The 17345-nt window shown below is 44.2% G+C and overlaps 1 protein-coding gene across 1 annotated transcript; it reads left to right on the top strand.

Annotated features, from left to right (window-relative positions):
* Positions 1-41: 41 nt before the first annotated feature.
* Positions 42-15506, top strand: DECR1 (2,4-dienoyl-CoA reductase 1). The gene is made up of 10 exons (XM_077351955.1): positions 42-196; positions 2333-2532; positions 3815-3872; positions 4022-4108; positions 5254-5401; positions 6825-6924; positions 7602-7674; positions 9279-9425; positions 11104-11166; positions 11456-15506. Exons 1-10 carry the CDS (start codon positions 116-118, stop codon positions 11513-11515), a joined length of 1017 nt encoding a protein of 338 aa, XP_077208070.1. The 5' UTR covers positions 42-115; the 3' UTR covers positions 11516-15506.
* The last annotated feature ends 1839 nt before the right edge of the window (positions 15507-17345 follow it).

Below are 17345 nucleotides of genomic sequence, written 5' to 3'. Positions count from 1 at the left end.
CCGAGATCCTCGCCTGGCTCCGCCCCGTGCCGCCCCCTTTGTACCCGGGACAGAGCGCGGACGGGTTGGAAGGCACCCCCCCACACACACACACACACACTGTGGGAGCGAAAACATGGCGGCGGCGGCTGTGGGGGTGAGGCGCGGGTCCTGGAGCAAGTTATTCCCGCGGCTCTTCTCTGCTCCTGCCGCGCGGGTAAGGTTCCCACGACCGCGCCGCCTCCCTCCTCAGAAGCACCCGCGCCTTCCCTCCCTGGTCCCCAATGAGATGTGTGTCCGCAGCCCCAGGAAGACGGAGTCTTAGGTCTTTTTCTCCCCCCCCCCCCCAGGAATCTTTAAAAAGCCCCAACGAAGAGACCCTCAAGCACCAAATTTATTTATTTATTAGATTTCTATACCGCCCATTTCTTTGCAGCTCTGGGCGGTTTACATTGAAACAAACAAACAAGCACAAGCCTCTGTCTGAAGCGTTCATTGTAGATTCCTTCAGATCGGTTTCTTCTCCCTTCCTCGGGTAGGGTAGTGATTACGAAGCAATTCTGGATTTCATCTTCCTCCAAAAAACCCGCGCAGCGGCCACTTAATCTTGTATTGCTTTGCTTTGTTTTAAGAGTTGATCTTGGGCTTTGAAATCATACTCCAGCGGTCTCCATTGTCCAACCCTCTGCAGAATGCCGGGAATTCACAACTGCCGGCCCATCCACAGTGATTTCAATTCCATGCCCAGATGATGCCCCCCCCCCAAAAAAAAACCCTAGAATCCCTGGAGGAAATTCACCTCGCAACCCCAAAGTGGTGATTGGGATTTCCCTGGGAATGCAGGAGCCACAAGAGCCAAGCATGGGCTTCTGCTCAGCCACTAACTATCTGCCTAAATTGGCAGAATTTCATCAAAAACCACAGAGTTCCTCAAAACTCTTTTCATCAAAATTTTGGTAAATATTGGATGCCAAGTAATCCTGAGTAATACTTTTGTTGATCTTTCTCAGTATTTTCAACCTTCCTATTTTTGTCTCACATCTCTTTCCTGTTGAGTACAAACATTCCTTCACTGGCAAAGCATATAAGCTTTCTTGGTCTACATGCAAAATTTCACTTTAGCCTTCAGATAATCTTTTTTAAATGACCAGAAAGTTTCTTATTAAATTGATCACAGTAGAACCACCATTCATTTAAAAAGTATACAAAATGTATCTTGTATTCTGTAATTGCTTTACCGTAAATCACAATAAATGTTTGGGGTAAAAATTCACTGTTCGGCATTCAGAGTTTTTGTTCGTATTAAATTGGGAACTTAATTTTTCACGAGACATAGGCATATAAAAACAAAGGAAAATACTTGGTACATGGGTATACTTAATGTCCTGTATCACATTCCCAGTACTCAATATATTTGGTAATCAGCCAAATAACCATGAATTCAGTTTCAAGGCCAAAACTATTTAGACTTAAGGGTTTTGGAACAGTGTCCCTACTCTGCTGAATTCGATAGCATACTTACAAGATTGTCAAATGTAGTGTGTGGTAGGCAGTGGTCTCCGATCTTTTTATCACTGGGGACTGGTCAACACTCGACAATTTTACTGAGGCCCGGGGGGGGGGTAGTCTTTTGCCGAGGGACGTCGCCACTGCCGCCTGAGCCCCTGCTCCACTTGCTTTCCCGCCGGCATCCCTGACTTCCTGCTGCCTGCTGGGGGACGCTGCCAGCAGCAGCTGCGCAGTGCCATTTCGAGGGGGAGCCCCAGCCATGGCGGCCACTGGAGAGCACCAAAGGTGAGCCGGCAGCAGAGTGGCAGGGCAGCCCCCAGGGCAGCAGCCGGGGAGGAGGACGAGGAAGAGCCGTGGCCCTGTACCGACTGATCCACGGACCAGTCCCAGTCTCCAGACCAGGGGATAGGGACCACTGTGGTAGAGCATGGGTTAGGCAGGCAGGTAAAATGGTTCAAAGGAAAACAGGTCAAAAATTCCAAAAATATTTAACAAAAATGGGACTGCTGTAAACTATATGCCCAGTTTCTGCATGAAAATGAGACAATTTCTTGTCTTACAGAGTTTGGGTTCAGTCCTTGAAGACCAGCAAAGTTTTATTATTATTGTTATTGTTATTGTTATACAGATTAAAAACAAAATTCTGGGTGTAAGCTTTTGCATACATGCATCCTTCTTCAGGACTCAGACTTTGTTCTGCTGCTTCAGAATAACCTGAATCTATTTCCTGTTTTGTTGGCTATGAGGTATTTCTTTTATGTCTCTAGTAGGCCTATGTATGAGAATTGTTTCTGGGCTACATGAGATAAGATCTAATCAGCATTATGCTTATTTCCCTTTTCAGCTTTTGAGCCATGGAACAAAAGTAATGTATCAAAGCGATACTCCCCAGGCTGCCTTCTTTTCACCTCTTCAGAAAGTAATGCTGCCACAAAATACTTTTGAAGGGAAAGTGGCCTTTATCACAGGTGGAGGAACAGGCATTGGCAAAGGAATGACAACGGTTCTTTCTCATTTGGGAGCAGAATGTGTTATAGCAAGCCGGTAAATTCCAGTTTATAGACACTTGGTAATCAAATCTAGTTTTGTAATGTGATGTAAAGATGTAGAATTGGTTTTATTCTGATTCTGTATATTCAATACTTAGTCTTTTGGTATACATAAGGGGGTGGCAGGTTACAGTGGATGAGCGATAGGGTTGTGAGTGTCCTGCATAGTGCAGGGGGTTGGACTAGATGACCCATGAGGTACCTTCCAACTCTATGATTCTATATGCTGGCTCAATGAATCTTGTGCATTGCACACTGCGACATATTTGGGATATCTGCAGCTTATGTGAAGTACAATTTGCTTGGCTGGTATGTCAAGTGAACTTTGAACTGATGGCATTTTCAGTGGACTAGGGAACCGAAGCCTGAATATGCCATGTTAATTTTTAACCTTTTTTGAAAGCCCCAGAAACAGCCTAGGTTTTAAATGCAGGGTATAGTTAACTGACTTCACCATTTCAGGTTATACATACTGTGTGTTTCATTTTCACTGTTCTCACAATGCTTTTTAACCTAGTAGGACCATTTTCATCAGCAGAAAAGCTGGCTTGATTCAACCCAGTGTTTTAGAGACAAGACATACAGACTATTTGGGGGATGTTTTTCTTTTCCCTGTTGCATTCCCTATTGATTTAGAATCTCCAAAATGCTTCATTGTTTATAGTGATTGGCAGTCCCCCCTGCCCCCTCCCAGATTCGTCACTAGCCAAAAATCTTGCAAAACTGACTCAAGCTGAGAGTGTCAGGGCTAGCAATTCACCACTGCCCATTTTTTGTAGGACAAGCAATTTCTGATTCATGTACAAAGTGTAATGCACAAGATGTACTTCAGCTGCCAGAAGGGTGTGAGGCCAAGTTCCATGGAAGAGAAGTCCTGACTACTTCTCCTTATCCAAAGAGAACTTAGCATCCATCTTGACAGAATTGGTGAAAGGCTTCCAGAAGGGGTCAGGTGGGCTGGTTGAGCAGGAAGGAGTGGCTAATCCATTCCATGCATTCTAACAGGTATTATATCTTGGGACCTGCCAACTGTTGGAATGGTCGCCTCCAAGCAGGCTGTTTTCAGTTCCTGAAAACTAGAGATAATATATTCTCTATTAATGCTATGGTCCAGCAGCTTGCTATTTGCTTTTCTATGTTTCTCCATCTTGGGAAGAGTGCGGCATCTGAGAGCAACAACTTCTTTGTTGATTGTAGATGCAAAAATCTTCAAATGTTGTACATTAGACTAAAGTGTGTTTCATAAAGCATATGATATGTGATTTCCTTTTTTGTAGGAAACTTGATGTATTGAAACAAACTGCAGAAGAAATTTCTTCCAAAACTGGAAATAAGGTATGTGCTTATCAGTTGTTAGTAATTTGTTAGGAATTTTACTGATTCAAGAATGTACTTTGAGCTCCTGACTTGTTTAAGAAGTTGGATTTGCTGCTTTTTGTTGTTATTGTTGCCGGTAGTGACATTGGTGATCTATCATTACACAGGTTCATGCAATTCAGTGTGACGTGAGAGACCAGGCTTCTGTTAGCAATGCAGTTTCACAGTTAATTAAAGAGGCTGGACATCCCAATGTGAGTATTCTACTTGTAAAGCAAGGATTTGACTAATCATTAGTGGAAACAACTTTTGCTATATTGAAAACAATTCTGTAATTCTAGAAAAGCAAACATTTATGAAAAGTTACCTTTTTAAACGTAGTCTTCATTGTCAGGTTCACAGGAACTGAAAACAGCCATAAAACAAAGTTTCTGAAATGGGATAAAGGATTGAGTCTTATGCAGTGCAAGAATATTTGTACTCATAGACTACAAGGATCCCCTCTCTTCCTGCTTCTGGGGGTTAGCTAACCCTTGAGAAAAGAACAGGGGCCCTGCAAGAGGAGGAGAGAACTGAAATATCACTCGAGTAGAACAAATACAGAATTTCTGGGACCAGTGTACCTATGAGACTGCCTTCTCCCCTGTAATACCCCAAGAGCATTACAGTTCTCAGACTAACATCTGCTTAGGGTCCCCAGCCACAAAGAGGTGAAGTGGGCCTTGACCAAGACCAGAGCATTTTTGGCCCTGGTCCCAGCCTGGTAGAATGTGCTCCTAAGAGAGTTCAGGGCTCTGCAGGACTTATCAGTTCCACAGGGCCTGCAAAACTGAGCCGTACCACCAGGCTTATGGTCGAGGACTAAAATAACACCCACCAATGAAGGCTGACCTCACTGTTGGAGGAAGAGTGAGTTAGAAGATGGTCTCCTTACAAAACCCTGCAGAAATTTTAGCTGAGAGTATTTTGTTTTAACTGTATATTTTAAATATTTTTACCCAGCAGGATATAAATAAAAATATATTATTACTAGTAGTAGTATAATTCAGTACAAAGATGGTAGCTATTTATATATTCATGTCTTGTGATTTTTTTCAATTCTTTCAGAGGAGATTTGCCCAGGAGTATATTGTGGCTTGCTTACAATTGACGTGTGTGACTGATTTGTTCATGTTTGAAATGGTCTCACAATGTGCCCTAAAGAGTCCCAAGAAACATGCGTTATTACTTGCAAGATGATATGCTTCTCTTTTCTCGATGTGGGTGGTGGTGTGTTTTTGCAGAAGCTGCACTTGGTAAATGGCATCTGTCCTGTAGGTATCTCAGAATGCCACCAAGTTTCATAAGTGTGTGGGGCAGGCCCCAATCTCAGGATTTAAGCTTCCTTTCTCCACTTCAGATTATTATAAATAACGCAGCTGGAAACTTCATTTCTCCTTCTGAACGCCTTTCTGCAAATGCATGGAGGACAATCACTGACATCGTCCTTAACGGGACTGCCTTTGTCACTCTGGAAATTGGAAAAGAACTGATTAAAGCACAAAAAGGCAAGTCCAGTTCATGCAGACATAGCTTTGGTTGCAGGCTGGGCAGCAATCGTTGTCTGAGCCCCGTTGGCTCCTTTTTATTGGGACCTCAAAGTGATTTTACATGATGTATTCTATTATTGCAAACACAAGCCTGAAGCGGTAATGGCAGAAAGATCCAGAGGCCTTGAGAAGGCTGGAGAAGTGCCTCTACATAGCCCTCACCTTAAAATCATTTCAGACAGGAGCCGTGTCAATCTGCAGTAGGAGCTAGATTTGAGTCCAGTAGAACCTTAGATACAAAATAAGAGTTTTGAGGTAAAAGCTTTCAAGATACTATGAAGGGAGCTTTGACTTGACAATTTCCTTGGTCTATGGACTCAATCTAGCTGTTCTAGCCTTGAAAGAAAGAGCAACACTGCAGAGGAGCAAGTAAGGGCTGTTCTTAGCTTGCGCTCATCCACATGCTGCCGTTGCCTATTCTCTGTATCTCTGAAGCCTCCGAAGTGGAACAGTGCCTACATATTCCACAGATGAATTTTTTGGCAGCCTCCACATAGACCATTATTGCGCGTAATTTAAATCCTAGCGTGAGCCCTTGCAGGGTGCTATTTTGGGGTAAATACTCTTAACCTTGCTCTTCAAAAAGTATGGGAACCTCGACATGATGTCTTGGATGGGGTTTGTGTCCCATTAGTGATCGTTATTTAAGCACTAAGTCATGGCTGAATACCACTGTAGGAAACAGATTGTACTAATTTTGTTTCTAAATCATTTTGGTAGTCATTGGCTGAGGACATTATGCAACCTATGGTGCTACTCTTCCTCGGGGAGTTATTACTGGCACTTTGAAGAGCAAAGCTGGATACTGATTAGCTTTTAAATCATTGCGTACACACGGTAGCCTACTTGTAAAATGCATTCAGTGAAATTGCACATTGTACAATTAAAGCGGTGTTGCAAATAAAGACTTGAGATGTCCACTCATTGTTCAGTACAGGGGAAAATGAATCCCTGGTTGCAAAGGAAAACTTATGTGATATAATTATATGGGGTTTGATTCCATACAGCATCAGTAAAAGGTACTGGCAAAGGTGACTTGTTCTCCCTTCCTCTTCCCTTCAGCGCCTACCTGTGAGTGCCCAAAAACAGACGCCATGGATAGGGGGATTTGTGTGGATAAAAAGCCATGCAGGCATTAGGAGGAAGCGGAAGCCGGAGGAAGCCTCTTGCTCTAGTGGAAGACATCTTGCATCAGGACCCTTCTTCAAACACTGATGCCACTTCCTGTTAGATCTTATTAGGTTTTTCTTTGGGGGGTGGGGAGTCTGAATTATAAACATTCCTGATTTCCTGTTTTAGTGAGAATAATTATGCTGGAGATGTCAACTGTAGGGCAAGGGATGCAACAGACACTTGATGTTTGTCTTCCTGCGTCTTTCAGGGGCAGCATTCCTGGCCATTACAACCATCTATGCAGAAAGCGGGTCTGGCTTTGTATCGCCGAGCGCCTCTGCCAAAGCAGGCGTAGAAGCACTCTACAAGTGAGTAATGTCGGTCAGCCCTCTGTGTCACTACAGTCCCAGTTAGGGTTAAGGAGTGATTTACTCGCTTTCCAAAATCCCATGGGATGCTTGCAGTTCATTTATATATGACAACTAGAGCTGTGCATTTGGCCTAAACTGATCCCAAAAAATACCTTACAGGTAACCAGCAGCAGCCTTTGCATATCATGGGATAGTACTTTACATACAATCATTCCATTCTGGCCACTGTTTGCTTTGTCTGAAAAGAGGCAAGACGCATATTTTCAGTTTCAGTACATGCTCCTTGAAAACGAGAATTGGGGGGATGTGTTGCCCTTTTCAGATAAAAATGTTCCACATACAGAGATGGTTATGCATAGCACAACTCATGTTAGTTATATGTGATAGGAGTCCCAGAAGCATAACACCCAGAAAGGGTTACTGTCAGTACTGATTACTTCCTAAATTGTGGCATTTTGGTAGAAGACTTAGTATGTGCAAGGAACGAGGTGGGGAAAATAGAGACATTTGTACATAACTAAACAATCATCAAATCTATGAATGTTTCTAGGGGACAGCATCCACAAGTGAAAAGAAAACTGTATCCGTAAGCCCCAAAATTAAAAAAAATCAATACTAGTATCGTCTCGTTTTATCTGTCCTGTCTTCACCAAGTCTGTTAAATTAATTTCTAGGTCTCTTGCAGCTGAATGGGGTAGATACGGCATGAGGTTCAACATAATCCAACCAGGTCCAATAAAGACAAAGGTAATTTAACAAACTAGGTTTGCCATCAGCTTTGCTGGTATCACACCATAACCAGCACACTTAGTTCAGTTCAAGGACTGGCTGTACAGGCCTAAATATGATCATGGGGTCACAACTAAAATTGGTTTAAATTAATGCCTATTTGTAAACACATTTCTTCAGAATTTGTGGCCAAACGTAAAGAGAACTTTTATGTCACCTCTCCAGGAACATCCCCAAGGTCGCTAACAAAATAAAAATAATAAAAACAAAATATTGAAATGTATTAATTGTTTTTACAGTTTTACTGTGGGATTTTATTTTTGTAACCTGCCGTGAACCAGTTTGATGGGAGTGGCAGGTAAGAAATCTAAGAAATAATTAATAAAAATCCAACACTGAAAAACACCAGACAGCATAAAAAAATTCATCATAAAACAGACCAGTGACAGCTTAAAGTAACAGTTTCTAGGTTAAAATACTGTTAAAGGATCAGCTGCTTGATTAAAAGCCCGGGTGAACTAAGCATTATGGTGTGGCACCTAAAAGAAAGCACCTTCGGGGTCAGGTGACCCTCATGAGAAAGTGAGGAGCCACCACAGAAACAGTTCTGTCTCTGGTTGCAACCCACCTCACTTCTGAAGGTGGGGGCACGAGCAGCAGGGCTTGTGAGGCAGGCCTTAACCAGCAGAGTGAACAATATGGGAGGTGTTGGTTCTTCAAGTATTCTGGCTCCAAGACATTTAGGGCTTTAAAGGGAAGAACCAGCATTTTGAATTGTGCCTGGAAACATGCTCAGCACAATTATTTAGGGTAGTTTGGTCTTTCACTGCCCTCAAGGAAAGACACCAAAATAGTAGTTAATTGGATATTTGCTGTGAGGTATTTACGAGCAATTTTGTGGATCAAATCTCAACCCTGGGCCATGACCCCATCCCCCAACCATTGTTACAATAAGGCAACCCTGCATAAGGTAGATTACAGTAATCTAACGTGAACGTAAACAGAATATGGATCCCTGTGGCCAGATAATGCTTTACTTGTTATATTTGGAATTGTTGTGGCTGATGGGAAGCAAGCGGTTCACATCCTCCTTTGGCTTAGTTCAAGCCCTGGCAAAGGCTTCAGAGTTAAAATGAAAGGTGACCGAGCTCTGATCCCCTCCCACATATGCACACATTTCAGCCCAGAGCCATGAAGGTAGTGACAAGCGTGGTGCTCCCACCCAGGGGAAACTCTTAGCTTGAGTAGTTGGTTGAGGATGTAATTCTCTGTTCCATCAACTGTTCTCCTGTGCATTTTAATGAGTTCTATTTGTAGCACTAAGTTCTGCTTAGTTAAAACAGCGTATCGCATTGTATCTCCTGTGCACACATTGCTTTGTCTTTTCAGAACTGTATTTTGAAAGAAAAAAATGCTCATTAATGCTGCAGTCCTTATCTGAGCTAAGGTTAAGTGCTGGGTTTGTTTTTTCAGTCTGTTAGATGCACTGGAGTCACATAAATTCCCTTATCTCCCCCCCCCCCATGCTATCATTTAAGATGCATTTACCTTGATGGTTTTATGGTACGTAGCAGGGGAGGCGTTCCAGAAGCAACGATTGGATGAATGTTCTTCTTCTCTAGGGAGCTTTCTCTCGTCTTGACCCAACTGGCATGTTTGAGAAAGGGATGATTCGGAGGATTCCTTGTGGCCGCCTGGGAACTGTAGAAGAAATTGCCAATCTCGCCACCTATCTCTGCAGTGATTATGCAAGCTGGATTAATGGAGCAGTAAGTTCTGGCTCTAGTTGACACAACACATGCATCAGCTGCTGCTGGTTCCAGAAGGCTGAAATTCATTGCAACCCAGATATGAGCACATTATTATTGTTGTTGTTGTTATATTTATTTCCTGCCACTCCCGAGTTTTTCTTGTGGCAGGTTACATGTCATTAAAAACCTGCTAAAAAAACCCAATTAAAACATAATCCCCAATATGGTGGAAAACCCCTCTCCACCCCCCCGCTATTAGAGGGGAGGAAGGAGGTAAGTACTCATACCTGGAGCGGGGGGGGGGGCGTAGATCTACCTCACCGACCCCAGCCTCAACCATAAACCTGGTGGAAGAGCTCTGTTTTATAGTCCCCGCAGAAAGCCGTAAGTTCCTGCAGGGTCCGCAGCTCGCCCGGGAGCTCATTCCACCAGGTTGGGGCCAGGACCGAAAAGTCCCTGGCCCTGGTTGAGGCTTGTTTCGCTTCCCTGAGGCTGGGAACGATCAATACGTTTTAACCCGCAAAGTGTAAAGCCCTGTGGGGGGCATAGAGTGTTAGGCGGTCCCGCAGGTATGTGGGTCCCAACCCGCGTAAGGCCTTGAAGGTCAAAACCAAAACCTTGTACCGCATCCGGACAGCAATTGGCAATCAGTGCAGCTGCCTTAGCACAGGCTGGATATGGGCCCTCCAAGGTGTACCAGTGAGGACCCTAGCAGCTGTGTTTTGCACTAGCTGAAGTCTCTGGATCAAAGACAAGGGCAGGCCCACGTAGAGCGAGTTATAGAAATCTATTCTGGGGGAGACTGTCACATGGATCACTGTGGCCAAGTGTTCGGGGGACAGGTAGGGCGCTAGTGGCCGGGCCTGATGAAGATGGAAAAACGCCTGGCCAGTTACCTTCTTGACCTGTGCCTCCATGGTAAGTGAGACGTCAATGGTCACACCTAGATTCTTGACTTGGGGCACGATCATACGTTGTGTCCCTGCCACGGTGGATAAGCGTGCTTCCTGATCCCGCCCCCTACCACCCAACCACAGGACCTCCGTCTTAGAGGGGCTGAGTCTCAGGCGACTCTGGCTGAACCATTCTGTCACTGCTTCCAAACATCTGGCAAATGGTTCTGGGGGAGAATCCGGGCGACTGTCCATCAGGAGATAGAGCTGGGTGTCATCAGCGTACTGATGGCATCCCAGCCCCAAACTCTGCACCAGCTGGGCCAGAGGGTACATAAAGCGGGAGGGGGGAGGGACTAACGAGCCCCAGAGCAAGTATGTGTTCCACATACCTTGTGAGACTCCGGTTGTCACTAATTTATTTTTGTATTTGATCAGTTGTTTTTAGCATGTTGGTTATAGTACCTATCAGAACTATTGAACAAAGTCAGTTGGAATTGTTACTGGGGCTAAGAAGGTAGGGGAAAAACATCAATTACCTTTATATGTTGCGTTTCTCCCCAGTAGGAACACAAGCGACTTACACTGTTCTCCATTACTCCATTCTGTCCTCATAGCACCCCCGTGAAGTTGGTCAGGCTGAGGGTGTGTGACTGGCCTAAGTTCATGCAGCAGGCTACTGTGGCAGATGTGGGGATCTGAACCTGGGTCTCTGAAATCTTAGTCAAGCACTCTAACCACTAGACCATCCTGGGTCTCAATAATAATCTTGTAACTAGGCATCTTGTACGTTACAATTGCAGGTCCTTAGATTTGATGGTGGTGAATATGTCTCCATGGCTGGGGAGTTCAATGCCCTACATAAGGTAAGAACTGATGCTTTGATCTCAGTCCTGCCAGCCTTTCAAGGGCTCAGAATATGCTTTGCTCCTGCTGAAATCAGTGGGACATGCAGCACAATCCTCAAAGGAGCTGCAGCCTTCTGTTAAAGTCAATGGGCTGAGAAAGTGCAACTCTGATTTAGGTTTGTAGTGCTAATAATCTTTAGTTTTGGCTGAGTTGTTCCCGTTTATCTCTAAATAAACATTTGAACTTTTTTTTTTTAAAAAAGAGCAACGTCAGCATCTTCACTAAAATACTTTTTTTGTGCTCTAGGTTACCAAAGAGCAATGGGATATGATGGAAGCGATGATAAGAAAAACCAAAGGCTCATAATTCGGGGGGTTTCTTTTTACTTTTTTACTCTTTTTCTTTTCAAAAGTACTGTAATCTACAAATCCCATACACGACCAGTGCTAATAAAAAGACTGACTTCTGTATCTGTAGGCTTGCAAAATTAAAACAGGTAATTTTAATAACATAATAATAATATTAATAAGATGCAACACTAAGATTGGTGGTTTATAAATAATAAATGTTATGCAATTATACAAACATCTTTTCATGTGCTCATGAAGGGGTTTTAAAAAATTATTCCACAATACTGTATCAATTCTGTTGGTATTCTATTCTGCATTCAGATATAAAATCATCTCTGGCCAGTGCAGATGGGTTCTTTTGTGGGGAGCACTCTCCAGAGAAGTATCACAATGTCATACCTTTTCCAGTGTCCCTGAAGAAGCATCCTCCCTGATGCGTACATGAGAACACGTGGTTAAACTCCTTCTGCGTCCCTGTGTCACAGTGGACAAAAAAATACAGCAACCTCCACCACACACACAAACACACAACAGCTGATGCTATAGCACACAGTCCTAAACTTGCCTGTGACTCTTTCACAGCCATTGATGGAGTTGCCATGAATCATCACAAACTCACTAAGTATTAGGTCAGCAAAATGAATGTTATCTCAACAGCACACCTTGAAAGAAAGTGAAAGAAAATGAATTTGGCTAGGAATACTGTATGCTGAACCTAGAAACTAGAATACAGGAAGAGAGAGAGAGAGATTGGAAATCTAATAGTACAGCCCAAAGCAGCGGATTCAAAAGAGGATTGTCCTGTTGAGGACTGCTGATACCTAAAGGAAGGTGAGCAGCGGGCATGACCTGAGAATGGCCTAAGTGAAGGAGTGGGAGAGAATTATTATTAGTTACATTTATAGTCCGTCTTCCTCCTAAGAGTCAAGGTGGGTTACATAAAAATATATATAATCCCATAAAGGTAAAGGTATCCCCTGTGCAGGCACCAGGTCATGTCTGATCCTTGGGGTGACGCCCTCCAGCGTTTTCATGGCAGACTCAATACGGGGTGGTTTGCCAGTGCCTTCCCCAGTCATTACCGTTTTACCCCCCAGCAAGCTGGGTACTCATTTTAACGACCTTGGAAGGATGGAAGGCTGAGTCAACCTTGAGCTGGCTGCTGGGATCGAACTCCCAGCCGCATGGTCAGAGCTTTCAGACTGCATGTCTGCTGCCTTACTACTCTGCACCACAAGAGGCTCTTATATAATCCATAAAAAACCCTGAATTATTATTATTATTGTTGTTGTTGGATTTCTAACCCACCGCTCCCCTGAGGCTCACGGCGGGTGACAACATGTAAAAACCCCATAAAACTAATACATAAAAACACCTAAAAACAATCCCCAACCCACCCCACCTGATGGCGGCGGAACTATCCGGGAAACCATGGGACACTGCTGATGTGGGGGGGGGGGGCGATCTAGAAAGGGGAGTCGCCAGCCTCAACCATACGCCTGGCAGAAGAGCTCCGTTTTGCAGGCCCTGCGGAAGGATGAAGAATCCTGCAGGGCCCGCAGCTCTTCTGAGAGCTCATTCCACCAGGCAGGGGCCAGGACCAAAAAGGCCCTGTTAAGGCCCTGTCAGCACTAACCCCCAAAGTACCAAGATGGCAAGGTCCTGCCTACCTCCCTCAGTAATCTAACAAGGAGTGGACTAGAAGTTGTATAGAATGACCTTAAAGAATGCAGAGGCCAGTTGGTGACGCTCTGAGTAGCAGGAAGCGCCTTTCTTTGAAGCAAGAAAATGTGAGGGGTCTGGAGGCTCGAGCAGAGGGCTGAGCAGCCAAGGGATAGTGGGGCTAAAGGGAAATACGTAGGCAGTATTGTATTTCTAAAACGAAATTACCAAGTTGAGCTGATCAGTGACAGGTGTTTAGTACAAGGAAGCTTGGTGTGAATTAGATGCCAGAATCTGTGTTGGATCTTGAGCTAAAAGGACAGGTGGTGTATATATTTTTGAATAAATAAGAAATGATAAAGTTTCTTTAAATTAGCAATTGCTGAGACTGCTTTAGGATAAGGGAGGGAAGTTCAGTGACTTTCTGGAGGTGCCTTTTGATGCAACGCAGACATCCGGCCAGAGTTCAAAGCGTTCCATCAGTGCTGAGCAAAATACTCTGTTATGCTAGAGGAGTGTTGCATTATAGGCGCATTCCTGTCTCCAAACCAAATGGATTTGCATGGCAGTGGCTCGCCCTCTGTTCTCCCACACCTCATTCCCTGGCTTCAGAGCTTTGCCTTTGAAACAGGCTTCCATTGAAGTTCATCATACCGAGCTTTCTAGTGAGATTTAGCCTTTCTAGTGGAACACACATTGAGATTTATCCTTAGAGGGGTACTGGATTAAATGAACCCAAGACAGGGAGGAGAGGAGTGGGTAGTTTTAACAACAGAGGCCATATATTGATTAGCTCCCTTTGCCCCAGCATCCTGGGAAGAGGTGTTCTACTGTTTGCCTTCATTTGCATTGAAACGCTTGTTTTCTGACATCTGTATTAATGTCACAGATCCAAGGACACAAGAAATTTATATTCACGGAGAGCAAGTGTTTAGGAGGAGGCTTCGGCTCAAACTGCGCTGTAATCTATGAAATGAGGGAGGCAATTTGTTTTTCTCCATCCTTAAGATGGTCAGGGCAAGGGCTGTTATCTTCTGTGTGCCCACGTGGTGGAGCCATCGCACCAATTATTCCTGCATCCTCACTTCTGTGCAAATTTGACAGTCCTGGGCAATGAAAGGGGACGGCTTGCAGACAAGATAAGAAGTTTTTGCATAGTTGAGGGATGCCCTAGGTTTTCTGGATATGAGTTTCATAAACTAAGAAAGATATTTCCCAAAATAACCAAATGAGGATCAAGGAGGCTTTGTGCTCTTAGAAGAGAAGAACCTGGTTTGTCAAAGCCTCTACAGATGTGAGCTGGGCATTTCCCAATCCTAATTTCTTCAGACCAGGAAGTGTTTAATTTTTAAGGCCTCTGAATACATTAAATAGTGTGCTGGGCCAGAGTGGGGGATTGGGTCCAGAAGAAACTCACACAAACACTTCCCTGGTGTCTAAACGGAGAAGAGGGGAGGCAGTTTGTATCATGGAATCAAAGGCAAAGTTAGGACTGGGTGCATATTTTAAGGGCCTTATTTTTTAATCACAATGTACATTTTAAACGCCTTTCCTTCTGGGCTCATTTCCCTTCATGAGGCACAGAAATTAAAATGGGGACGGGGAAATCGATCAGCTGAATATCTTTTAATCTGTGTGTCTTCCAGATGCCGTGTTGGGGGTGTTTAGTGGAGTAAAGGTAGCCCTTTTAAACTCAGACATCCGCATGTGTTGCACTTGAGGTAATGCCACAGAACAAGGGTGTGTATGTGTTCTGTTGTGGCAGAAAATGACATATGCACAAACCAACACCTAAGATCAGGGGTAGTCAAACTTCAGCCCTCCAGATGTCCATGGACTACAATTCCCATGAATTCACTGGCAGCATTCACTGTCGGGCTCATGGAAATTGTAGTCCATGGAGATCTGGAGGCCGCAGTCTGACTACCCCTGGTTTAGAAGATGTGTGTCAATCGGGAATTGTCTCCTGCTCAGTGAATTGGGACCTGTGGATGATTTCTCTCTTAGCGGGACCCTCCTGGGCAAATGACCTGGAATGGAGAAGCCTCATATGAATATGGGTAGCTAGCGGTAGATTAAACTAGCGATCTCCAACCTGTCGGCCGCGGACCACATGTGGTCCTTCGACTAATTGGAGATGGGCCGCGAAGGACGCCTTCTCCCCCCTCCCCCCTGGCCCTTTACTTCATCCCCCCCGGCCCTTTACAACACACTTTGGGTGTCATTGTCTCCCATCACTCCAAGATGGGACTATCTCGTTGCAGAGAAACAAACTCAGGGTCCCCATTGATTTGTCATTGTCATGAGTTAAAATTTCCATGAAAATAAAATGTTCCTTATGGTCATTGTTGTGGCGTGTCCGTATCTTATTTTGAAGGGATGTTTAAACATTACCATAGCAACCAGAGAGTGTTAGGGCAGTGGTTGAGAGTAGAGGAGTAAACTACCCCCTCATCGGGCCTCAGTAAAATTATCAAGTGTTGAGTGATCCCCGGTGATAAAAAGGTTGGAGACCACCATGGTCCATGCAAAGGCAAATGGACTTTGATCTGGGCCACAGCTGGGCAGAAGACAACCTGGCACATTTATCTCACTAGAAGACTCATTGGGAATTAAATCTGCCCCATCTCCTGCCTTCAGTGACAAGAGACGCTATTACAATGCCGAGTCTTCCGGTGCCACATTGCATCCAAAGAGAACTGTGTTCCTGGAGAGGGAAATTCCACTTGTTTGGGTGAGCTGGAGTCACTGCAGAGGGTTTGGTGACTTCGGTCTTTGCAGTTTAATAGGCGACTTGTGAATGCAGTAACCTGAAATGGTGGTGGTTCTGTACTGGCCTGATTTTCGAAGATTCATGCCACTGGCTGCTCCATTTGACACCTCTGGGACTTGTAGCCCAATGGTAGCTGTGAAAATCAGGACACTTATATATAGGTCCTTAATTATGGAATCCTGAGCAGAGGGGGTTTTTTGCCACCCAAGTCTGACAGTTTTTTTTTTTACGATCATGAGTACTGATTTCAGTCTGCATTGCTAAGTTTTTATGATCCTTTTAAATAGTTCCAGTGAGGACCATTCATGGATGATGAATTTCTCTTGATGAAATCAATATACCTGCTGCTCGTGTGCTGGCATCTTATGTAATATGCCCGCTATTGGAAAGCATTCATTATGGACACCTCCCTCAAAACCAAAGACTTGTAAGCAAAGTAAAGGGCTGCCATAAGCCCTCGGTACTTGAGATGACTGCTCTATTCTGTGACAACAGACTGGATAATCTGGTTTAACCTGAGTTTATTGGAATTTGGGGGCTAAGCAGGGTAGGCCAGGGTAGGACTTGAACGGGAGACCACCAGAAGGCAGTGGCAAACTCTCTCTTTTCCTCTCTCACATCTGTTCTTCTAGGTCTCAGAAAACAGAAAACCTGCTACCTGAGATCCTCAACCTGTGATATTGAGATTAAAACCTCAAAAATGTGATTTCCATGCACTCTGGTCATTTTATCTGGCTTACTTAGGGGTAGTCAAACTGTGGCCCTCCAGATGTCCATGGACTACAATTCCCATGAGCATTTGCTGGCAGGGGCTTACAGGAATTGTAGTCCATGGACATCTGGAGGGCCGCAGTTTGACTACCCCTGCTAGAGTGACCGGTGCAGTTCTTCTTACCTGTTCAGTGATACCCCTGACTGTATCATGAAGAGTTTCTGATTGGGTCCTAAAGGAAGCAAAGCACAAATACTATATTTTCAAACATCTGCTAGTTTTGTGTCAAGATATCTTCAGTCATGGTTTTCAGGTGCCTGCCTTGCATATCAGGAGATGGCTATACATAGTCATCTGTATATGCATGTTAGCATTGTTGTGTAAGTAGGGGCAACATGTGTCCCTGGCACTAGTCCATAGGAGCAGGAACCTAGATGTATGCATTCATATATACCAACGTTAGAAAACATGGATGTGGCAGAATCTTCAAAAAACAGCAAATAGATATCAAGAGGGCAATGCATAGGAGTGCCTAAATTGTAATGATGGAAATAGCTTTTGATTACACATCTGCTAACACTATGGCTTTGGGAGTGAAATGGAAATACCTCAACTGTTTTGATGTTCCCAGTAGTCTGTGAGCCTATGCATATGTGCATTTATGTACATGTGTGTACATCTTTAGGTGTAAGAAAGTAA

Source organism: Paroedura picta, chromosome 9 (genome assembly GCF_049243985.1).
Source record: "Paroedura picta isolate Pp20150507F chromosome 9, Ppicta_v3.0, whole genome shotgun sequence".
In the NCBI taxonomy this organism is placed as follows: domain Eukaryota; kingdom Metazoa; phylum Chordata; class Lepidosauria; order Squamata; family Gekkonidae; genus Paroedura; species Paroedura picta.
The sequence above is the reverse complement of the archived record's forward strand: the minus strand, read 5'-3'. Positions and strand labels throughout refer to the sequence as shown.